The sequence below is a fragment of the Panulirus ornatus genome, chromosome 9, assembly GCF_036320965.1.
Source record: "Panulirus ornatus isolate Po-2019 chromosome 9, ASM3632096v1, whole genome shotgun sequence".
Taxonomy (NCBI): domain Eukaryota; kingdom Metazoa; phylum Arthropoda; class Malacostraca; order Decapoda; family Palinuridae; genus Panulirus; species Panulirus ornatus.
The window spans coordinates 1,636,887-1,659,847 of NC_092232.1; the positions used below are offsets into that span (position 1 = coordinate 1,636,887).

Consider the following 22,961-nt stretch of genomic DNA (forward strand, 5'->3'; position numbering starts at 1 on the left):
GACAGCTGCGCCATCTACCAGTCATTTGCACTCCTGTAAGTTATGCACTTCCCAGTTATGTACATATAATGGAAGTGTGTGCTACCATGCAAACTTTTTATCCTCCACAGCAGAGTAGAATTTTTTTTTTAAAAAGTCACTGATTGTGATTTTGACATTTGATAATGACCCCAAAATCAATAGGTTTCTTCCTCGGAGCGATGACTACACATCTCCGAAGTTTGGTTAACATCTGTAGTGAGGAACTTAAGATATCTTGCGGACAGTGGGAGTGTTGGCAGCTGAGTGAGCCATGATGGACGGACGGAGGTGTTGGACTGCTGCTGCATGGCCCATAAATGCCGCGACGGATGAAGAATATATGGTAACCACACCAGAGACGAAGGATCAGGCCAGAGGTTTATGGCAGGTTTGAAACTGTCTCACTTGGAGAACAAAAAGAAATCAGATTTTACATATGATCAAAAACAGCCATTGGAGACAAAAATTGGTAGAGATATATTTCAAGTTCATGATGTAGAAGAAGTCAAACGCCGTTTTCTGTTGCCAGTTATGTCTATGATTTGCAATAGATAAGCTTACATTTACCCCTGGGTATTTTTGGTCACTACACAGAGTCGATGTTAGAATGCTAAAAGAATGGTTTCCGCTTCACGTGATATATTTAAAGGAAGCGGGGATCAGTCACATGCTGCTGACGTCACTAGTACGGAGTGATGTTATTGGCTACTCCCGAGCACACCCCTTATCTAATATGGTTTCCAGCACAGACTGTTAAGTAAACATGTGTTGAATCTTGTTTGGATACAGTAGGAACAACATCAGCGTGTAGATACCTACAGAAAGATGTTAAGACATCAGTCAGTCGTAGAGAAAAATATAAATCGAGTCGGAAGTAGAGAGAAAGCGGAGTGTGGCAACTTGCCGGCCGGTGTGTGAGTGTGTGTTGGCGTGTGTGTGTGTGTGTGTGTGTGTGTAGCGGCAGTGATCCAGCCTCCAGTAGTTTCACGTGGGACGTAACGGGGAGAGGGTGGCCATGTGTCATGTCCTCCATTGACTAGCAGTTGTTCTTATCTACTTTTATAATTCTCTGTACAGTAGCTATCAATGGGGAAAAAGTGTAAGAAGAAGGTACAATGGAGGCAGCTATCACTAAGTAAGTACAGACGTGAGAGACATTGTTTTTAGATTGATATTTTAGAGTAATTTAGATAAGGTTATACAAGGTAGGATCCGATCGATACCGCTGGCTCCAATGACGCAATCATGGACTGAGGAGCTCCGGCGTCGCCGTGAGACAACGCTGAATCGTCTGTGTTTGAGGTACTGCTTCCAGCCACCGGGTTCTGGAAGAGCAAACATTCCAGTATTCTATGAAAATATTGACGAACTCCTGTGTGGACAGGAGACCGATTCCGGGAGTTTTAACCCAAGCATGCCAAGAGGACTCAAAGTATTAGGCTAGTGCATAGAGACAGTGAACTTAGAGCTCTTAACCCCCAGGGAACACACTTAACTTGCCTCTTATCCTGGGAGCTGGATTACTTTATTAAGAGATTAGTGTCTGGTCCATATGGATGTTACTGTAGCCCGATGACGTGTATTCTAGTAGTAATGAAACGTTCTTAACAAATATCGGTGGAAATGTGATGGAGACAACGGATTAACCGGGGATTTCTCGGCGACTGATAAAAGAGAGAGCGATGGCCCAACGCCCTAGGGCGGGTCCTGTACTACCACCTCAGCTATAGTGCCGTAGTGCTGCGCCTGCTGCATGTGCTACAACAAACTATGGTTCTGCTGGTGTACGTAGCTGCGGTCGTGTACATGCACGGTATGCAGCCGAATTTTAGGACCGCATTGATTTAGCATGCAACCATAGCACCGGCCTAACTACAAAAGACCCTCTGACTCTTTACGGGTTTAAAGGAAAACATGACATGTAACAATCCGTGCATGTTTACAGATGAAATTATACCGTTACGAACAGAATTTTCATTCCGTCTGTACATTATCTTGCTGCTGGAGAACCTTCTAGGCAGCTCAAGCGCTGGGATGAATGAAGCAGTCTTCAGAGATAAGACGATCAGGTGAAATGTTTCAGTGAAGACGCCTCAGGCTGGCAACACCGCTCTACCTAGGTGGTTTACTTTCCAGTGTTACCAATGAACAACATAACTAGTGCATAGTCCTCTTTGATTTTGAGAGGTATGGTTTAAGGGTGTAATAGATCCATTATGATAAGAGGTATCAACGAAAAGTGATAGCAAGAGCCAAGAATAAATTCTGAACTAGTTTCTACAACGTCTTCTTCAGGAGAGTGATTATTCTCCTGAATAGGAAGTGGACGTAACTCGTAGAACAGAAAAATAACCTGGATCTTGATTCCAGTTTTCGTTGCTACTGCAAGTACGGTTTATTAAGTAACTGGCCTATTAGAAATGCGTCTTTGGTTACTGCTCAGACAGTTAGAACGTGTTCGTACGAAACTACCAAACTTTTCACTTCACTGCCAACAGGAGCTCAAACCACAGCTTCAGTACTGAAGACAGACTGGCACCTCCTGGGTCGTCCTGAAGAATTCTTTTTGACCTTTGCTGGACGCTGGACGGTAGCTTGGATATAGCCGGCGTTCATCATCTGACTCTGATCGTATGGAGGATTAACTGTAGGGTGTATGTGTATGTGGGCGGGGGTAGAAGGTGGGTTTAGACGACAGGGAAGGTTGAAACGAAAATGAGAAGCACGAAGAGAAATGGGAAAGAACTAAGATAGTGAAGGGAAAGATAACATAAAATGGCGACTGCAAGAAAGACGGTGGGGACAGTGAAGGATGATATATGGAGTTACTAAAGGAAACAGTTGAATAAGAAAAAAATACAGACGGCAGTGAAAGCTGTGGTGGAAGATACTGAAAGAAAAGAATAATTAATGAGGGAAGACTTTTTTTTTATGAAATGCGAAATAAAACTTAATGAGGGACATATGTGGGTACAAAAAGAAAATGTGAAATCAACATTTTAAGAAAATGATAATCATATTGACGGAAGTTGTGACGAACACCTATTTTGTAAGAAAAAAAAAGAAAGCGATTGAGCGCACAGAAAACGGAGACCCAAAGAAGTCTCAGTACGTACTTCTTGTTGACGGAAACACGTAAACAAATGGTACGATAAGAGTTCATCAGTAATGCTCTGAATTGGTTACACACGGCACATGTAGCCGCCGGTGCCGCATCACACGAGACGCAAAGAAAGTTCGTAGACAAGAATATCATTAGGAGTTTGTGGGGATGTTTGGTGTAGAACGGAACGGAACGAAACGGAACGTCCCTTACTTGTTGTCAGCCGGGGTCGGAGTACACCACCTGACCTTGTGAGACGACCTCCGTGGCCCTCCTGAGAAATGACGCCTGGAGACGAGGGATATACATGGTGAAGTGATGCGCGTGAGGTGCGACACAAGCGAAAAGTGAAGATTAGAAACGAGGAATGGAGTACACACACACACACACACACACACACACACACACATACGGGCCACCGTGGTACAGCAGTTAACGTTGTGGCCATTAGTCTACACGGACCGGCCGGGGTCGGACTCACCATGGGTGCGACTCCTGGGCGTGGCAGTCGGCCTACACCCAAGCCAGGTGTTCATCCTTCCTTTAGGGCTGGTCAATAAATGGATGCCTAGCTTGGCTGGGGTGTATAGGTGTTTGTGTTCGTACATATCGTATATATATATATATATATATATATATATATATATATATATATATATATATATATATATATATATAGTGGGTCAAGTGAAGGGCAGATAACACAAGTGTAAAACTCTCCCCTCATTATCCTAATAGTAATCACACAAAAGAAAGATCTGTGTGAAATATTTCACTCATATAAGATTGAAATGGAATAAACATTAAGTGAGAACTGTGGCACAGAAGAGATGAAGTTAAGAGCTGTTAGGTACACATGTGAGACATTAATGTAAAATAAGATGACACAGAAGGTACACCTAAGAAATATGAAGAGTGTTGTAGAACTGTGGCACATTTATAAGAAAGTGTATGAATAGAATGAAGAGTCGTGTATGATTTAAGAAATAAAAGTGCGTTATACAAGTGGGAGACGTTGCTGGGAAATTAGGATGTATGAGGAAGAGGGCCAGTGGACTCGGGTACTGAAACATGTGAGAACTGAAGAATAGAAATGAGACGCCTTGCTGAAGGTGACACGTGGTGTGAAAGGAGCAAGGGGAACAAATCCGAACTAGGGAGGAGTGGGTGTTTGTATGTATATATATATATATATATATATATATATATATATATATATATATATATAATATATATATATATATATATACATATATATAAATATACATACCTACACAGCTTCCCATGGTTTACCCCAGACGCTTCAATGCCTTGATTCAATCCACTGACAGCACGTCAACCCCGGTATACCACATCGCTCCAATTCACTCTATTCCTTGCCCTCCTTTCACCCTCCTGCATGTTCAGGCCCCGATCACACAAAATCTTTTTCACTCCATCTTTCCACCTCCAATTTGGTCTCCCTCTTCTCCTCGTTCCCTCCACCTCCGACACATATATCCTCTTGGTCAAAGAGTGAGGAAAGATTGACCAAGAGGATATATGTGTCGGAGGTGGAGGGAACGAGGAGAAGAGGGAGACCAAATTGGAGGTGGAAAGATGGAGTGAAAAAGATTTTGTGTGATCGGGGCCTGAACATGCAGGAGGGTGAAAGGAGGGCAAGGAATAGAGTGAATTGGAGCGATGTGGTATACCGGGGTTGACGTGCTGTCAGTGGATTGAATCAAGGCATTGAAGCGTCTGGGGTAAACCATGGGAAGCTGTGTAGGTATGTATATTTGCGTGTGTGGACGTATGTATATACATGTGTATGGGGGGGGGGGGTTGGGCCATTTCTTTCGTCTGTTTCCTTGCGCTACCTCGCAAACGCGGGAGACAGCGACAAAGTATAATAAATATAAATAAATATATATATATATATATATATATATATATATATATATATATATATATATTATCCCTGGGTATAGGAGATTAAGAATACTTCCCACGTATTCCCTGCGTGTCGTAGAAGGCGACTAAAAGGGGAGGGAGCGGGGGGCTGGAAATCCTCCCCTCTCTTTTTTTTTTTTAATTTTCCAAAAGAAGGAACAGAGGGGGCCAGGTGAGGATATTCCAAAAAAGGCCCAGTCCTCTGTTCTTAACGCTACCTCGCTAACGCGGGAAATGGCGAATAGTTTAAAAGAAAGAAAAAGAATATATATATATATATATATATATATATATATATATATATATATATATATATATATATATATATATATATATATATCCCTGGGGATAGGGGAGAAAGAATACTTCCCACGTATTCCCTGCGTGTCGTAGAAGGCGACTAAAAGGGGAGGGAGCGGGGGGCTGGAAATCCTCCCCTCTCACTTTTTTTTTAATTTTCCAAAAGAGGGAACAGAGAAGGGGCCCAGGTGAGGATATTCCCTCAAGGGCCCAGTCCTCTGTTCTCAACGCTACCTCGCTAATGCGGGAAATGGCGAATATTATGAAAGAAAGAAAAAAAAAATATATATATATATATATATATATATATATATATATATATATATATATATATATATATATATATATATATATATATATAAGTGAGGCACTAGTAAGAAATGTAGCACGTGAGAAATATTTCTGAGCAGATCGTAAAGATGAGACTTTAGTGAGGAGAAAGATGAGACACGAGTGAGGAGAAAGATGAGACACGAGTGAGGAGAACGTTATAGCAAGACATATGTGAAAAAGTGGCATATTTAGTGAGATATCGATGGTGATTGACTTATCGAAAAGTTTGTAACCTTGAGATGCAAATGAAGTGTACAAAAGTGAAAAGTAAGATAGAGATATGAATGATGAGTCAGATACTTTAGTATAACAAGAGTGAAAAGTAAGATATATAAGTGACTTGAGGGAAAAGTGAGTCATGTAAATGAGAAACACGCACACCTATGCCACATAAGACATACGAACCCCTCACAAGAGAACGCTCAGAATGAGACCACATGAGAGCTTCCCTCGGTCATGAGGTTCTGTAGAACACATGAGAAGTAATCATCAAGGAGATTCCTCGCACCTTACGTCCTGGAGGCCAGCTCCCTGCACTAAACTATCCCCTGGAAAGCCAGCCATCCTGTGGATAGAGCTGCTCCCTACAATGACCCATCCCTAGAGAGCAAGAAGCTTCGTGGATAGAGCAGCTCCCTACGCTAAACCATATCTGAGGAACCAGCCATCTTGTGGATAGACCAGCTCGTTACACTGAACCATACTTTGGGACCCAGCCATCTTTTGGATATAGCGAATAATCATCTTGGTGAAGCCACCTTATGTAGTCACTTCGGAGATCGAACCATCTGCTCGACAGATACTCTTCATGGATTAAACCACTTCGTGGACAGAGTCACTCACAAACAAAGTCACTTCATGGATATAGCCGCCTCACAGATAGAATGACCTCATGGATCGAGCCAACTCATAGTGAAAGCCCCCTCATTACCTCGTGGATAGAGCCATCGTATTGATGGAGCTGCTTCCTGGGTAGAGCTCCCTCATGGGCAAAACCTCCTTGTGGAAAGAACCTGGTCGTGGGTCGAGTCGCCTCATGATGAATGGCCCCGTAGTCTAGGGACACATGTATGTTTTCACCCCGTAACCCCAGGTGCCCCTCAACCCCGTGACATCTGGTGCCCCTTAACCCCGTGACCTCTGGTGCCCCTTAACTCCTGACATCTGGTGTCCCGTAACCCCGCGACATCTGGTGCCCCTTAACCCCCCGACATCTAGTGCCCCTTACGTTGTGACTTCTGATGCCCCTTAACACCGTGACCTCTGACGTTGTGACTCAGTTGAGTGAGGGTCAGGCCTGGTGGAGGAGGACCTTCCTGGAGGCTGTCTATTCATCGTCACGTCTCGGGACTTGAGGAGCGGGTGCTCCTCCTCCACCCCGCTGGCCGGGTCTCCTCCGCTCAGAGTGCGTTCCTGCTGTTTCAGCCCTGGCCCAGCCCGAGCTGTGCCATCCAGGGATTGTTTACAGTTGTTGTGAAGGTTTCTTCTTGTTTATAAGTGAAGGTTTCTTCGTGTTTATAATCTTCCCGGTTTGTTTGCAGCTCGCAATTGGGATTTCCCGGGGTTTGTTTGCAGCTCATAAGTTAGGATTTCTCCGGGGTTTGTTTACAGTTGTTGTCCAGGTTTATTGTTTTCCATCGTGGTTTGTCTACGGTCCATGGATCTTTCTCTGGGGTTTCGTCACAGGTTTCGTGCACATTCGTATTTTTTAGTCATGATGGGTTTGTTTGCTGCTCTTGATCTGGTGTTTCTCTGTTTTTGTCTAAAGTTGTTGTTGTTAACCTCTGATATTTGTTTACAGCTCATGGTCAGCATCCCCTGAGTCTTGTTTACAGCCGCTATTGGCTACTTCATGATAAGTGTTTGTTTACCCTTTTCCTCCTTCTGAGTTTATTTACAGCCATAGGGTTGGTCATCGCCATGAGTGTTTCTATCTGATGTACTCCTTAAGTCTTGGTTCACAAAATGTGGGTTTGTTTACTGCGTTAAGTGCACGTCTGTTTACAGTTGCCGTCGCTGGCAAACTTGTGCGTTCAAAACTTTTCCTAGGAGGTCCTCCTGTTGCCTTTGTTCCATGAGGTTTAGATCTGACACCTTTCCAATCGCCAGAGTCTGTTTTATTGGCTTACCTCTTTTCTTTTTTTATTCATATTTACATTGTTATTTTGCTGGGGGTCATTTACATGTAGTGCAGATTTCTCTGTGTCATTCATCTGTGTACAAGCGTTTTGTTTGTTGTGTATTGTCTGTGCACAAGCATGTCGTCTCCAGTGCTCATTATTTTATTTCACAGCTTTTTTTGTTGTTGTAATATACGAGACACTTTCCCGCCTCGCCAGTCCAGCACCTCTCATTCCCAGCCTCGCTGCTCCCACTGCTCTCGCATGGACCCTGCGTCTGTGTGGTCTGTGTCTGTGTAACTTTCAATAGAATGATTGTTTTTCACCTTCATCAGTCGTTCAACCTTCACCGCCATATTCATCCATTATGATCATTCATGATTTTTTTTTCATACTTTCATCTCTCTCTCTCTCTCTCTCTCTCTCTCTCTCTCTCTCTCTCTCTCTCTCTCTCTCTCTCTCTCTCTCTCTCTCTCTCTCTCTCTCTCTTTTTCTCAGAGACCCATGAAGTCTTCACTTATTCTCTATCTGCATCTCTTCTTATCTACCATCTCTCGTCTGTTTCTGTTCCGTATTTCTATCCTTATCTCTGCTGGTCTGTACATTTGTCACTCAACCTCTCAAGTTATCTATGTCTCTCTCTCTCGACTCAGCTTTGGTAGAATCTCGCCTTATCTCTGCCAGTCTCCCGCCTCAGGTGTGCCAGTGTGTGGTAGTGTATGCAGCAAGCGGTAGCCTTCTTACTTCAGGTCGTGGGTCTCACAGATATGGTTCTCTGAGGTAGCGTTGGTCTACTATTATAGACTGCTGCTCTTTGTGTTCAATACTGAATGAAATAGATTTTCCAGAGTTAACAGTTATGGATATAAACGCCACCCCCACCCGCCCGCCCGGCCGACCCTCAACTCAACACCTCACATATACCATCTCCTGACTGCCTGACATTGCCGGCAGACAAGCCAAGGCTTAGGAAAATAGCTGACGCCTCAATTGGTTATATTGACAGATGATCATGGAAGCTTCTAGAAGGAATGTCACGTGATATTGTGACGTGCATTTGTACATGCAGGAGCCACTACCATGGCTCCCGCTTCAGCTTTGCCAATCTCTCGTTTCAGCTTGTGCTTCTCGTCTCATCTTTGCCTGCCTCTCGTCTCATCTTTGCCTGCCTCTCGTCTCAGCTTTGCCCATCCCCAGGTTCTCGTTCCTTTAGGCCAGATCCAGTGTTGCTGTCGTTCTTTTCTATTAATATTTCTCCTTTGCTCTGTACTGGCAACAATGTTCATGGTGTATTTCAATGTTTTAATTGATATTTATGAGCCATAACCCTCGGAGCGCCTTCTTGTGTGCTCATAGCACATGTATGCCCTTGCAAGCACACTGACGCACGTAAGAACATGTCAGCAAGCATTCAGGGATGTAAGCAGTTATTTTACACACACATACACACACACACACACACACACACACACACACACACACACACACACACACACACACACATGTACATACAGTGGCTTACAAGGGGACCTAAACAAACTCCAAAGTTGGTCTTGTACATGGTAGATGAAATTTCACCCGAGCTGATGTAAAGTGATGAGGATGGAAAAAAGAGAACGAAGTCCACAATACAGTTATTGTTATCGTAAATGAATTTCAGGATTGTGTGTGTGTGTGTGTGTGTGAAGGACTTGGGAGTCAGCTTCGTCTCCAACCTGTAGCCAGAGTCCCACATTAGAATGACTTTCATGGATAAGGAAAAATTTAACCAGCTGTGCATGTCGCCCATAAGGCCGAAACTAGAATATGTTTCTTATGTTTGGTCTCCTCACCCAAAGGAACGCAGAGAGTTGATAGAGAAGGTCCACAAGAGTGCAACAAAGATCATACCAGAATTACGACAGTAAAGTTACAGGAAAGGGCAAAAGGCCTTAAATTTTTGCCGACTTTGGAAGCGAGAAGAGTGAGAAGTGACTTGATCACAACCGACAATTTTTAAAACAGATCGATGAAATGAACAGTTATCAGTTGTACTAGAGAAGTAGAGTTATAGCAACCAAAGGACATAACATGAAATTAATTAACCTACTTATCATAATTATAAGAGGTCACAGTGGTGTGCGTAACCTATTATATACATAAAACCACATATCGTGTTTCATTTTCCTGTGGATTTATGTATATACTTATCATGAATGATGTAAACAAGTACATTTATAGTTTAAGAGCGGTGGATGAATGGAACAGATTGACTGAGGACATGGTCAATGCAGACATCATATACATAGATTTTAAAGGTTGTATATAATAGTTGAGATTGTTAAGGGATGAGGTCCTTCGTGTGCAGAACTTCCTCCCCGTACAGTATAATAAGTAATTACATACATGGTTGTGTGTGTATGTGTGTGTGTGTGTGTGTGTGTGTGTGTGTGTGTGTGTGTGTGTATGCATACACACAGGAGTAAATGACATGCTACATATATAAAGATTGAGAGGCGGGTAACACAAATGTATAACTCTCTTACCATAACACACACACACACACACACACACACACACACACACACACACACACACATCCGCGCGATATATGTAATGACTTGCCAGAGAGAATTGCATCACATCATAACATGTTTGCAGGTGATGCCAAGCTTGTACGTAGAGTATGGCTAGACCGAGAGTGTAACCATATGCCCCTGATCCCCTTGTCCTTCTTTGGCAAGCCATACAGCAGCTGCCTGACTTGCGAAATTTATCCCAAACAAGTGTAAACTACCGGGGGATGAGAAGGGCAATTAAAAGAAAAAACGCACATTACGACCATCATATTTGGTGGAGGCGTTCATACCATGACCTAGGACAACAGTCAGGAAGCTGGGCAGTGTCACCCTATCACCAGACCTTCCTGGTTGTGAGGGAAGTAATCTATGCTTTGTCAGTGTCAATTTTTTTTTAATCCCAAGTGCCAACAAAAGATATTAAGGAAGATGTGTGTGACGCCTGAACGAGCAAGTCGCTGTATATATCACCAGCTGGCCTGTTTCTATATCAGCAGGTAGGTCGTCTGACTATGTATCAGGAGGTAGGTCGTTTCACTATGTATCAGCAGGTAGGTCGTCTAAGTATATATCAGCAGGTAGGTCGTCTGAGTATGTATCAGCAGGTAGGTCGTCTGAGTATGTATCAGCAGGTAGGTCGTCTAAGTATGTATCAGCAGGTAGGCCGTTTGATTATGTATCAGCAGGTAAGTCGTCTGAGTATGTATCAACAGGTAGGTCGTCTAAGTATGTATCAGCAGGTAGGTCGTCTGAGTGTTATCAGCAGGTAGGCCGCCTCACAAAGAGGGAAGCGGGAGAACTGCTTGAGCTGGTCCAAGGAAACGCGTCAAAATTGGCTCCAGAATTAAGGGGGATGTACTAAAGGGAGAGGCAGGAGGGAGGAAGCCCCGGTGCTGCTGAGGGAAGGTTAAAGGGGTACATGATAACCAACTTGAGGTCCTCGGGGTCCATGCGGCCATGTTTACTTTGACTGGGTCCGCTGAGAGAGAGGTACTACTGCTCGAGTCAAGGACACAAGTGGCAGTGAAGCAAACCATTTCATGAAGGGTGTGTGGTAGATACACGTACAGGACAGGAGTAGATAGAGGCCACGTGGGACAGGAGGGAGGGGAAGTAGAGGCCGCCGACCCCACAGTACTCAAGGACGTGTACTGTAGAGAAGTGACCTTAGTAGATGGATCAGCCGGTGTACCGCTCCACACACACACACACACACACACACACACACACACACACACACACACATGTAGACTCAGCTTCGCCTATACCCGGCCACACGAGTGTAAAACTTCCCCCACATATCGTACAAACAGACAATTACATAAGATGGAGCGTAGGAAGACGCTTGGCTTGGGAGGTTTCGTTAAATTATGGTAAGTGACGTTTTCCATTATGCGATCAGATGTTTATGTTTCTTTCAACTTAACACTTGTGTGTGTGATGGTTGTGCGTTGCTCACTGGTACATCAGCGTATAAACTGTAAAGTTATCGTAGACTAATTGTACCTTTAGGTTTAAACGTTTCGTATTTTTACCTTACGTTTACATTACGTTTATTTTGGAGTTTTCTTCTGTGATCATACCTCCTGTTGCTGCTTGTGATCATAGTATACTGTTGCTTCTGTGATCATACCTCCTGTTGCTGCTTGTGATCATAGTATACTGTTGCTTCTGTGATCATACCTCCTGTTGCTGCTTGTGATCATAGTATACTGTTGCTGCTTGTGATCATACCTCCTGTTGCTGCTTGTGATCATAGTATACTGTTGCTGCTTTGATCATACCTCCTGTTGCTGCTTGTGATCATAGTATACTGTTGCTGCTTTGATCATGAAGCTGAAGATGTTTATCAAATAGATTTCAAGTAGTTTCCCCCCACTGTCTCTGTGTTTTCTCCATTGTGTAGTTTCTTCTTATACATAATGTTACTTAGATATTCTTGGTGGTATTTTCTCACGTAACATCGTATATGCCAAGACTCCGGGGTGCGTCATGGGTGAGGGAGGAGTTTTGGGTTTAACGAGGCTGGGCTAGCTAGGCTCTGGTAGTAAACATGACGTTACGCTCGGCCTTGTGCTTTCATCTTAACTGAAATTTACGTTGCACATCCCACCTGCTGCTCTCATGGCCCCTGAAAATGGGGTCTGAGATATGCTAGTGCGCCTCACAACAATATCAGGTCTAGTATCTCGATGACAGCCTGCTAGTTTTCCGTGCATCTTGAGGGAAGCATAGCTACGTTTGCTTCCTGGTTGTCCACAGTATTAAGCACGTGAATGCTCTGTGACACAGCTAAGTTTGGACTCCTTATCCGTGTGTATGGTGGGAATGGTTACCGAAATATGTATTTCACGTTAAGACGAGTCTTGCGTTAAGAGAAGGATGGCTCGGGCAGGGTCACAATCTTCGATTACTACATGTGTATTGTTTACATTCAGTGGATGTTCAACTCCAAGTCGGACTTGCGGTAAAACGTCGTTGGTCAAGTTACAGGAATACAGTGCTGTAGATGAGCTATCTGTAGTGGTACTCGTATCAGTAGAATCTGATACAAGTCTCGAGTCTTCAGTTTCTTGATTGCCGTCCGAATAAGGGAAGGAATTCGGCTGTGACACAGAAACCAAGTGTACGAAATGTCAACTTCCATCTATTCATAGGAGGTGACTTTGATCCTCCCTTCTACCCCCTCCCCACAAGATCACGGACGCTGTCATAAAACAACAAATACATATAAATATAACTTACGATTTGTGAATGTTTATGACGTCCAATACTATTATGAAACCTTTTTCCTTATAATCCAAGTGCTGTAGAGTGCACCTGTGCTCCTGTGTTTTTTCTAGTAATTATAAAAAAAATGATATCAACGCACATCCGTGTGGACGCAGACACGACCCCTTGCGGTTGTCAGACGACCCACTGTCATGCACATGATTTAGTATCATGCGTACGATGTACAGTCATGGCCACTAGGGATGAAATGCGACACAAAGAAGGTTCATAATCATCAGCCTACACACACTGGCAGTAATTTCTCCAGAATTACCTGCAGCTGTGGCCCCGGCGTGCGCTCACACACACACACACACACACACACACACACACACACACACACACACACACACACACACACACACACACATCCCGGTACACAATTGTTCTGCTGTGCTTTCCTACAACTTAGATTAATAACTTGATGAAGTCTGCCGAAGAGATCGAGATGTACTCTCTCTCTCTCTCTCTCTCTCTCTCTCTCTCTCTCTCTCTCTCTCTCTCTCTCTCTCTCTCTCTCTCTCTCAATACATAGCATTAACAATGACTAATGGGTAATGAAATTTCCATTTACCTTCCGGCTGTCCTTAATTACTCATGGCTAGCGGGTATTAGTGTCACAATTGTATTTTTCTGAAACATCGTTTGTCTTCTTTGAAAAATGTGGTTCCATTTTTTTGTTGTTGTGTGTGTGTATGAGGAACGTATGGTGTTGTTACGTTGTATATTAAGTTATTTAACGTTATCTTGTGGGCAGGTTGTGTCGGTAATGACAGAGGCAGGCTTGCCAACCTCGCAGTTGTCATAGGAACTGTTGGTTGTGTGCAGACTGCTGGCTGTGTTGACCTATTACAACAGTGGCTGACCTTTACCCTGTGTGATGGTGTTACTGGTCATGAGGCGAGGCGGGCGTCAGACTGACCTGATCTAGGGAAGAGAGAATGATCGTTAGCAGTTTAGTATAACTATTACTTCATGGTTGTGTTGCCGTACGGGTGGTGGCAACGAAGGAGGGGACCTGTAGTGAACAGGATAAAGGTTATGACTTGTATGGTGGAGGCCTGTGTTGGGCCATGAAGGGTTTAGTGGCTTATGATCGATAAAAGATGTGTATGGAAGGCAAGTGGACGGCAGGGGGTTCTGAGGGGGCAAGGTCGATGAGGGATATTTAAGGGAGTGTGAAAACGGGAGGGGAGAGATTGAAGCATGGAGATGAAAGTAGCCAGGGAGAGAAATGTACCCAGAGTCACCTGCTGCGCCTGGAAGCGCAGGTGTGCGCATGCCATGCGGAAGTTGTAGTATTGACAGTCGTCATGATGTGGGGGGTGGGGGATGGTGGGGTGGGGGGGCAGAGGCGATGGCTCTTCAAGGGAGGCGTCTCACTTTAGTGCTCGTTCTCTCTTTCTTTATGGATTCTCTTAGCTGACACCTCTCTCTCTCTCTCTCTCTCTCTCTCTCTCTCTCTCTCTCTCTCTCTCTCTCTCTCTCTCTCTCTCTCTCTCTCTCTCTCTCTCTCTCTCTCTCCTCCACACGGGAGGTAAGCGAGAGTGGGGGAAGCCAAAGTGGTGTTGTAAGGTCTTACCAGACCCCGTGGACCACATTATCATCTCTCACGATTTCGAACATGACTTCAGTCATTTAACAGTTGATAAACTTTAAGAGTAAACCTTTCATGTCATTTTCCTGTTACTGACACTAATTTTTGTGAAGAATTGCAACTGCTTCTGCCCTTTGGTGTGTCTCTGTGCTAACTGAGGTGAAGGATTTGTTCCGATCAAGCACTGCGGGTGGCCATATGTAACTAGTATTGTGTATATGGTCGACGTTTGGACTAACTGTTTTTATATTTCAGCCAAATTGTCTGTTTTCTCTGACGTAGAACCTCAAAATTCTTGAATTATTTTTTGATACTAAAGCGAGACAAATAGAACGTATTAAGGATGTCCAGAACATGGATGGAATAGTTCTTTGCACAAACTAGGAGGTTGTAGACAGAAATAATCGTATTTATTCCTCGATAGTTTGGTAATTGTCCTTAAACAGTCACAATCTTGATAACCAGCTCAGATTTTTCACACGAGTCTTATGTCTGTCATAGCCGAGATGACCTGCCCACACGTGAACCAACATTACCCTCACCTCTGTGGTTGAAATATCACTTCATGTCAGATGCTGGTGGCCACGCGGCGATGAAACCCAAAGATCCGCGCGCTTTCTTGATTATTTACTTCGTCGATGATACAACGACGGTACGTTGAATCTCTGATTAGGTGAGTACTCACGAAAGCGCTCGGATCTTCGTGTTTCATCTTCCATGTGGCTGGCTCCAGCATATTCCTAAATCACGTGTTCTTTTTGTGATTTATTTGCATTCATGTGAGATGACCAACGAACCCAGGATGAGATGAACCAATATAAGTGTTATCTCCCGCGATAACTGTGGCCATTGTAGTAATAGTGGTGTGTGATAACACAAGTTTTGAGTAATTTTTGTGAAGATTTCTCCTTGAGATATCGTCCTATCTGCTCCTCGAGCACCCGAGACTCGTCTCTTGAAAATCCCTCAACAACTGTCCATAGTCACGTTACTGTATGATCTTGCTGATGGAGATAACACACTTCTTAACTCTCTCTCTCTCTCTCTCTCTCTCTCTCTCTCTCTCTCTCTCTCTCTCTCTCTCTCTCTCTCTCTCTCTCTCTCTCTCTCTCTCTCGGTTGGGTACCTAAACCCATTCGCGTTCAAGACGTTCGTCTATATTGACTCTGTCCCAACACACGTGAAAGCTCAGTCCTGATTGTCTTCTCTCGTAACGTTAATCTCCCCTGAACCTACAAGTGGACTTGGCGATCATTGGTTTTGAACACTCTGTTGTATTGAACCAGATTCTGAATGTGATGGCCATTGATGTAGTGTTTAGTATTAAATCATAGTGCAAATATGCTCAGTACTGGTTGAATTATTGGATGGTTTAACCCCAGCGATAAATCCAGGAAGTCTATAGATTCTCATTTAGATCAGGGTGATTGTTGACCCTCTCATCGTACGGTAGAGTTTGGGTACCGTCGGTCAGTACTACCCCTGTACGATTTACCTCTTCTGAATCACGATCCATCACATACAGGCTTGTTGGTACCTCCCTCCTGGCCGGCCGACCCAAGCCTAACACTTTGCAGACCGGCATCTGGATGGTGTGGTTGAAGTTCCTGCTTATATCATAGATTGCTTGACTCTGCAGATGCTAAAGTCTGGCTAGATTTGTTTGGACAGACAACGAACTAGAAGCTTATGAAGACGTCGTATTATTTGTACCTGTTGCTTAGGTGTCAGTCTGCTTGGCATGTCTCTCTTTATGGCTCGTTGCCTGTGCCACCATGAGAGATGAGGACAGACCGTACTCACAACACCTGCTATGTAAATGACCTCGGAAAGTATATCATTGGCTTGTGAATTCCGTTGTTTATAGCTTCTGTGTTAATCTTATCGTCTTCAATCATCTGGATGAGATAAGTTTCCTGGATATATCTCTTACAGTTACATGTTGAGACATCGTGCCTCGGTCTGTTCTTCACAAGTTAACTGGGAACTATTTGGTCCTCATCTCGAAGCTTCAGATCTTTTAGTGAGATGTTCAAATATTTGCCCCCGAAGCTTTACATGCTGTGCTTTAAGTCTTCGTATAGTCGCACCGAAGCTTCGGATGCTCAGCGTAAAGCCTTATTACTCACCTCGATGCTGTAGATACTAATTCTAGAGCAATTGATGCTGAGGTTTTCGAATGTTTCCTGCTAACTTCATATATTTACCTCGAAGTTTCGAATATACATGAATCCTCTGGCTCCTGGGTCTCGCCTGTAGACGCTAGATCACCGACCGGTGTTGACCGATTATCTTAAAAATTCTCCGAAGAATACAAGAAACTCAGCGCCATGGCGGCTGCCTCTGTTGAAACACAATACGAAAATGAGACTCATCAATTTTCTCAGTCTAGGATGAGAAAGATCTGTCTTCAGATGGCAACCAAGTTCGTGGAATATCCATTTACACTCGACCGGGGATGAGATCATATCTCCACAAATAAGCCGCTGGTAACGTGTTCCACAGATGTAGCAAACCTGGTCACGTTATGGCCATCCTACCTGAAGCATCGGTTCATCCCGTGATCAACATCTCATCCCTCGATGCGGGGAAGCACATTCAGTAGTCGGCTTCCACGTCTGTTGTTAAGTGTTCACCCTTGATCTGGATCTGGAGGCCTACAGGATGGTAGTCGCTCTTGCTTGATGGTTGCGTTATCTGCGTTGTTGCCGCGAAGGGCATCTGTTGATACGGTCGTCAGGCTCAGCCCCCGCCCTTCTCCCAGCCTCACTCACGGCGCAGTAATTTCAGAAGTCATTATTAATTACAGACGTCGGCTGAAGCGCCCAGCACAAGCATGAACTGTATGAAGTTACAGACGCGGCAAATTAACTGACAGAAAGGAATGTATTCGATCTGAAAGTTGAAGAGTTCGTTGGAATGTATTGTAGTTCGCCACTGAGCCATAGATGGCGTTGATTCCCAGGCTTAAGTCGTCTGCCTTTTATGGTTTATGAAGTGATTCCATAATTACTGACTTATGATTTTAGTGTAGCGTTCGTTAGGGTAACTAATATGTAATGTTATTATGGAAGAACTGATGAAGGATAATGGTTATAAGCATTTTTCAAAACACACTTATCATCATGTCTATGATTATCATGACTTATCATCATGACTATTACTATCATGACTTATGATCATTACTATTATTATCATGACTATTATCATCATGATTTCAAACATTTAGAAGGTGAATTATTTACCATTGATTGCCGTCTCGATAATTAAGAATCTGAAGCTCCGAGGATTCTCTCGAACCATTGATAGCCGCCTCGAACACCGAGGTTTTGAAGCAGAAAGACTGCCTCTCGAACCCTCGGTTAAGATTGTGAAGCACAGAGACCCAGAGGAACCATTGGTAACCGTCTCGAATATAAATGAATCTGAAGCACAGAGGCTGTCTCGAACCATTGGCTAAGTGCATCTGTTGGCAGGAATGCAACAGAGCCTTAGAGTAGATCACTTTTTATCTTTTTTATATTTGTTTATATTGATTGCTGCAGTAAATCTACAACTAAAGCTGTGTTCCCAGAACTTGATCTCTTATTCAAGTTTAATGGTCACTTCTGTGTGCATTGATGCACAATGACATGGTATTTTTTTCTAACTCTCTTGTGAAAGTGATGAATTCAGAAGGTATGACCGAATGCGTCATTATGATTCCACAAGTCCAGAGAGGCGGGTTCCCTCCTCCCACCCGCGTGTACCAATAGTCATATGGGTCAGTCACGCCACCGTTAGTCATCTTACTATCACCATGAAGGGATCAGGACTTGGTCGGAATCCTCGAAGGACCATACAGAGTGCCACAGCAGAGGTACCATAGCAGAGGCACCATGGCACAAACACCACAGCAGAGGTACCATAGCACAGACACCACAGCAGAGACACCACAGCAGACACCAGAGCGGAAATATGGAAGTTTAAAAAGTGAAGTTAATTTTTCGGAAGCTTCCCGATGGCCGGCCTGGAGCCGGAGCCATCTGCACATGCAGACTGTGACTGACTCATCATGCAGACTGTGACTGACTCATCATGCAGACTGTGACTGACTCATCATGCATACTGTGACTGACTCATCATGCATACTGTGACTGATTCATCATGCAGACTGTGACTGACTCATCATGCAGACCGTTGCTGACTCAACGTGCAGACTGTGTCTGACTCATCATGTAGACTGTGACTGACTCATCATTCAGACTGTGACTGACTCGTCATGCAGACTGTTGCTGACTCAACGTGCAGACTGTGGCTGACTCCACATGCAGACTGTGACTCACCATGCAGACTGTGACTGACTCACCATGTAGACTTTGACTCAGCATTCAGACTGTGACTCAACATTCAGACTGTGACTCAGCATTCAGACTGAGTCTTCATTTAGACTGTGACCTGATGTGCAGATGATGACTCAGCATGCAGATTGACTGAGAACGTGGACTGTGACTCGATATGAACGCAGGGACAACATACAGATGAAGGAATCAATACTCCATTTCTGGGTCAGTATGTGTATTTGGGCGTCGTGTCCAGGACATGTGCCCTGGAGGGACAATGCTTCCAGACCCAGATGGTGAGGGCGCGAGACACATCTGTGGCCACATGTGGTCAGGTAGAGACATACATCCTCACCTCCAGCCTCGGATGGAGAGGATCTTGGATGCACTCCACCTTCAGCAAGCCCAGGGACATGTTATGTGGACTGTGGTGATGACCAGGTGGATCTAGATGTGATCCACGTATGTGTGTAGACAAACCGTGTGGTGTGTTTCATATAGTGTGTCACAGAATTACAGCTTCGAATATGTACATAATTTTGTTGAAATATATGACACCAGAAATCCTTGTATGGGGACCTCTGCAGCTTCAAGGCTTGCGTTTCAGTCAGTAGCAGGGAAAGAACGGATCCCTTTGAAGTGGAGACGTTCTTCAACGAGACTGTACTCCTTTTCATCTACTGACGATGATACGGCCTCGCTCAAGGTGACTTTTAATTCCCCGTGTCACCACCAGCAGGCGGGGAGGTCCGGCAACACCCACTGGGCGCTTCCTGCCCTCGTATGAGGATGTGCCGAAGATGATGTGATGTACGCACCTGTAACGTGGCGAACCATAATAATGGAAGACTTGTTAACAACTGTAGAGGTCCCCCGCCGCCTGATGGAGCCCAGGAGAGGAGGGTGCAGGCCGAGTAAGCGGCGGACACAACAGACCAATACGAAGCTTCGCTGTACAGGTAGGTGTTGGGGAGGCGCGAGGCTGCCTGAATATTCATTTATTGTTTCCCGTTTTAGATGCAAATTGACTTTTGTGATGTGGACCTGCTGGTAATCCTGCCACCAGCCCCAGGTGGTAGAGCAGGTGGTAATCCTGCCACCAGCCCAGATGGTAGAGCAGGTGGTAATCCTGCCACCGGCCCCTGATGGTAGAGCAGGTGGTAATCCTGCCACCAGCCCAGATGGTAGAGCAGGTGGTAATCCTGCCACCAGCCCAGATGGTGGAGCAGGTGGTAATCCTGCCACCAGCCCAGATGGTGGAGCAGGTGGTAATCCTGCCACCGGCCCAGATGGTAGCCCCAGCCCAGAGGTGGTAATCCTGCCACCGGCCCCAGGTGGTAGAGCAGGTGGTAATCCTGCCACCAGCCCAGATGGTGGAGCAGGTGGTAATCCTGCCACCGGCCCAGATGGTGGAGCAGGTGGTAATCCTGCCACCAGCCCCAGGTGGTAGAGCAGGTGGTAATCCTGCCACCAGCCCAGATGGTGGAGCAGGTGGTAATCCTGCCACCGGCCCAGATGGTGGAGCAGGTGGTAATCCTGCCACCGGCCCCAGGTGGTAGAGCAGGTGGTAATCCTGCCATAGGCTTTTGGTGGTAGAGCAGACGGTTATTCTGCCACTGGAGCCAGGTGGTTATCCTGCCACAGGAGCCAGGTGGTGTATTGATGTCTCGGACACAAACGCTGGTGTCACTAACCCCGCCCGCGAGTATGGCATTATGACCTTTGAGATCGACGATACTGCCCTCGGGTATGGTGGCCTGGCCTTTTACATGACCCTTTACAGTCAAGTTAAAGGTCACGCCATTAATCGTACGTGATCCCACCGTCGTGTTCAAGGGTCTTACCGTCGTGTTCAAGAGTCGCACAATCGTGTTCAAGGTTCGTACCGTCGTGTTCAAGAGTCGCACCGTCTTGTTCAAGGTTCGTATCGTCGTGTTCAAGGGTCGTACCGTCGTGTTCAAGAGTCGCACCGTCGTGTTCAAAGGTCGGACCGTCATGCTCAAGGGTCGTATCGTCGCGTTCAAGGGTCGCACCGTCATGCTCAAGGGTCGTATCGTCGTGTTCAAAGGTCGGACCGTCATGCTCAAGGGTCGTATCGTCGTGTTCAAAGATCGGACCGTCATGCTCAAGGGTCGTATCGTCGTGTTCAAGGGTCGTACAGTCATGCTTTGTTCCTGAGTGTACTCCCTGCCATACCTTCACTCCCCCCAGGGCACGATACAGTGCACATATTAGCCACACGTCCAGCTAATCTCCCCGCGTTACAGTGCATTCCTGTAGCCTGCTTGCAGAGCAGCGAGTACTGTGATCCCTAGCCGGGGCGGCCGGGAGGAGCCGGGGAGGGAGTGAAGCGCTGAGCGCCTGACATTAAAGCTGAGCTGAGGGTACAAACTCGGGGCCCAGCCTCACCAGCGGTGTGTGTGTCAGGCGAGAGAAAACATGGCCCCATGGGGACCCCGCCGGCCCCAGGCCACGCCTAGGGTCATTCTACATGCAAGAGGAGCATGGAAAACAAAACAGGAAGCCTCAGAGAACTATACGTCAGTAAAGAAGAAGATATATCATGGATTTCTACTTAGAAAACAAGGGGACTAGGAATGATCCTAGATTGCCTCCGATAGGGGAGAAGGGACCTGTCATAGGGAAAGTTGACAGAGGGTTGTTAACTGTAATGTGTTCACAGGTGATCATTATCATCCATAGTCAGCGGAGTATGGTCGAATATGATGACCTCATCATAAGCCAGGAGAATAAAGGTCAAAGGTGATCACTGTCACTCTCACAGACCAGCAGGCTATACTTCAGCAGTGGTGACGACAGTTAGGGCTGGTGACTTCCATAAGCCAGCAGACTACGGCCTAGGGTTGGTCACTGTCGTAAGCCAGCAGACTGCAGGTTAGAGCTGGTCATTCATTATCATAGGCGTCAGTCTGCTCAGGATGGTGAGGTGGCCTGGCATGCTGGAGCAGCGAGACACGACGGGACGGCAGGCAGGCGACGCAGTGCACTACGTCAGGACAATACGACTGTTGTCCTCCGTACGGCCGGTCGTAAGTTATGAGCGCCAATCTGTTTCTTTATTCATCTGTCTCTTGATCATTTGATAGTGTCTTTGATTGATCGTGTAATCTGTTCAGGGTTGTATGGAAGCGTTATACACTAGTGTGTGTGTGTGTGTGTGTGTGTGTGTGTGTGTGTGTGTTGAAGAGTCATCATGTTTTGGCCACGTCATCATAGGGTTTGATAATCCACACTAACCTGGACTTGAGAGTTAGCATGAGGCGGATCCAGTCCACGACGGTAGCGAAGAAAGAAATGATGCAGGATTTTGCATTTGCGTGACGTGCCTGGGAAGGTCTGCCTGTGTTCACCAGTACCTTCCTTATATGAATGAACCTCCTGAGTTCCGCACTACCCAGCTCCTTGTTCTCGGTTATAGCCTGTACGGTTGAGAGTAGCTGTTATACAGTTTCATCATCATTATTATTATTAACTTAATTTACGGTTTTTGATCGTCAAAAACGGCAGGTAATCTTGAAGTATCAAGTGCGTGGTCTGAGTACTGCAGGGTCCTCGACTTCAAAGGAAGGTGGGTTAACTACTGGGTCGTATTGTTGATGTATCGTTGTACCTTAGTGACACACACACACACACACACACACAGGGATGTGTCCCATCCGTTCGAGGAAATGACTGGGAGGGAGTCAGTAGTAGAGAAAGCTCGCCAGCCGAGTATTATTGTGAGCGTCAGTGGAAGTCGTCGATGGTTAAGTTCTCCACGAATGAAGCGTCGTATTAGTGTCCTCAGTTCCTCACGAATGAGATGTATTATTGTCGTTAGATGAGGATAGATGTACTAGAGGTACTGCCCTTCAGATCAATGGACACTCCATTATACCCTAG

At 45.3% G+C, this 22,961-nt stretch overlaps 1 protein-coding gene across 2 annotated transcripts in view; it reads left to right on the top strand.

Annotated features, from left to right (window-relative positions):
• Nucleotides 1-937: 937 nt before the first annotated feature.
• LOC139750155 (uncharacterized) overlaps nt 938-22,961 on the top strand; it is a 404,835-nt gene continuing 382,811 nt past the window's right edge. Inside the window, exon 1 of one of the 2 annotated variants that reach the window (XM_071664491.1) lies at nt 938-1,156. In XM_071664491.1, coding sequence (XP_071520592.1) covers nt 1,108-1,156 — 49 coding nt within the window. In that variant the 5' untranslated portion in view covers nt 938-1,107. Of the gene's footprint in view, nt 1,157-19,884; nt 20,018-22,961 lie in introns of those variants that run through there. The other variant, XM_071664489.1, reaches the window with a different exon arrangement.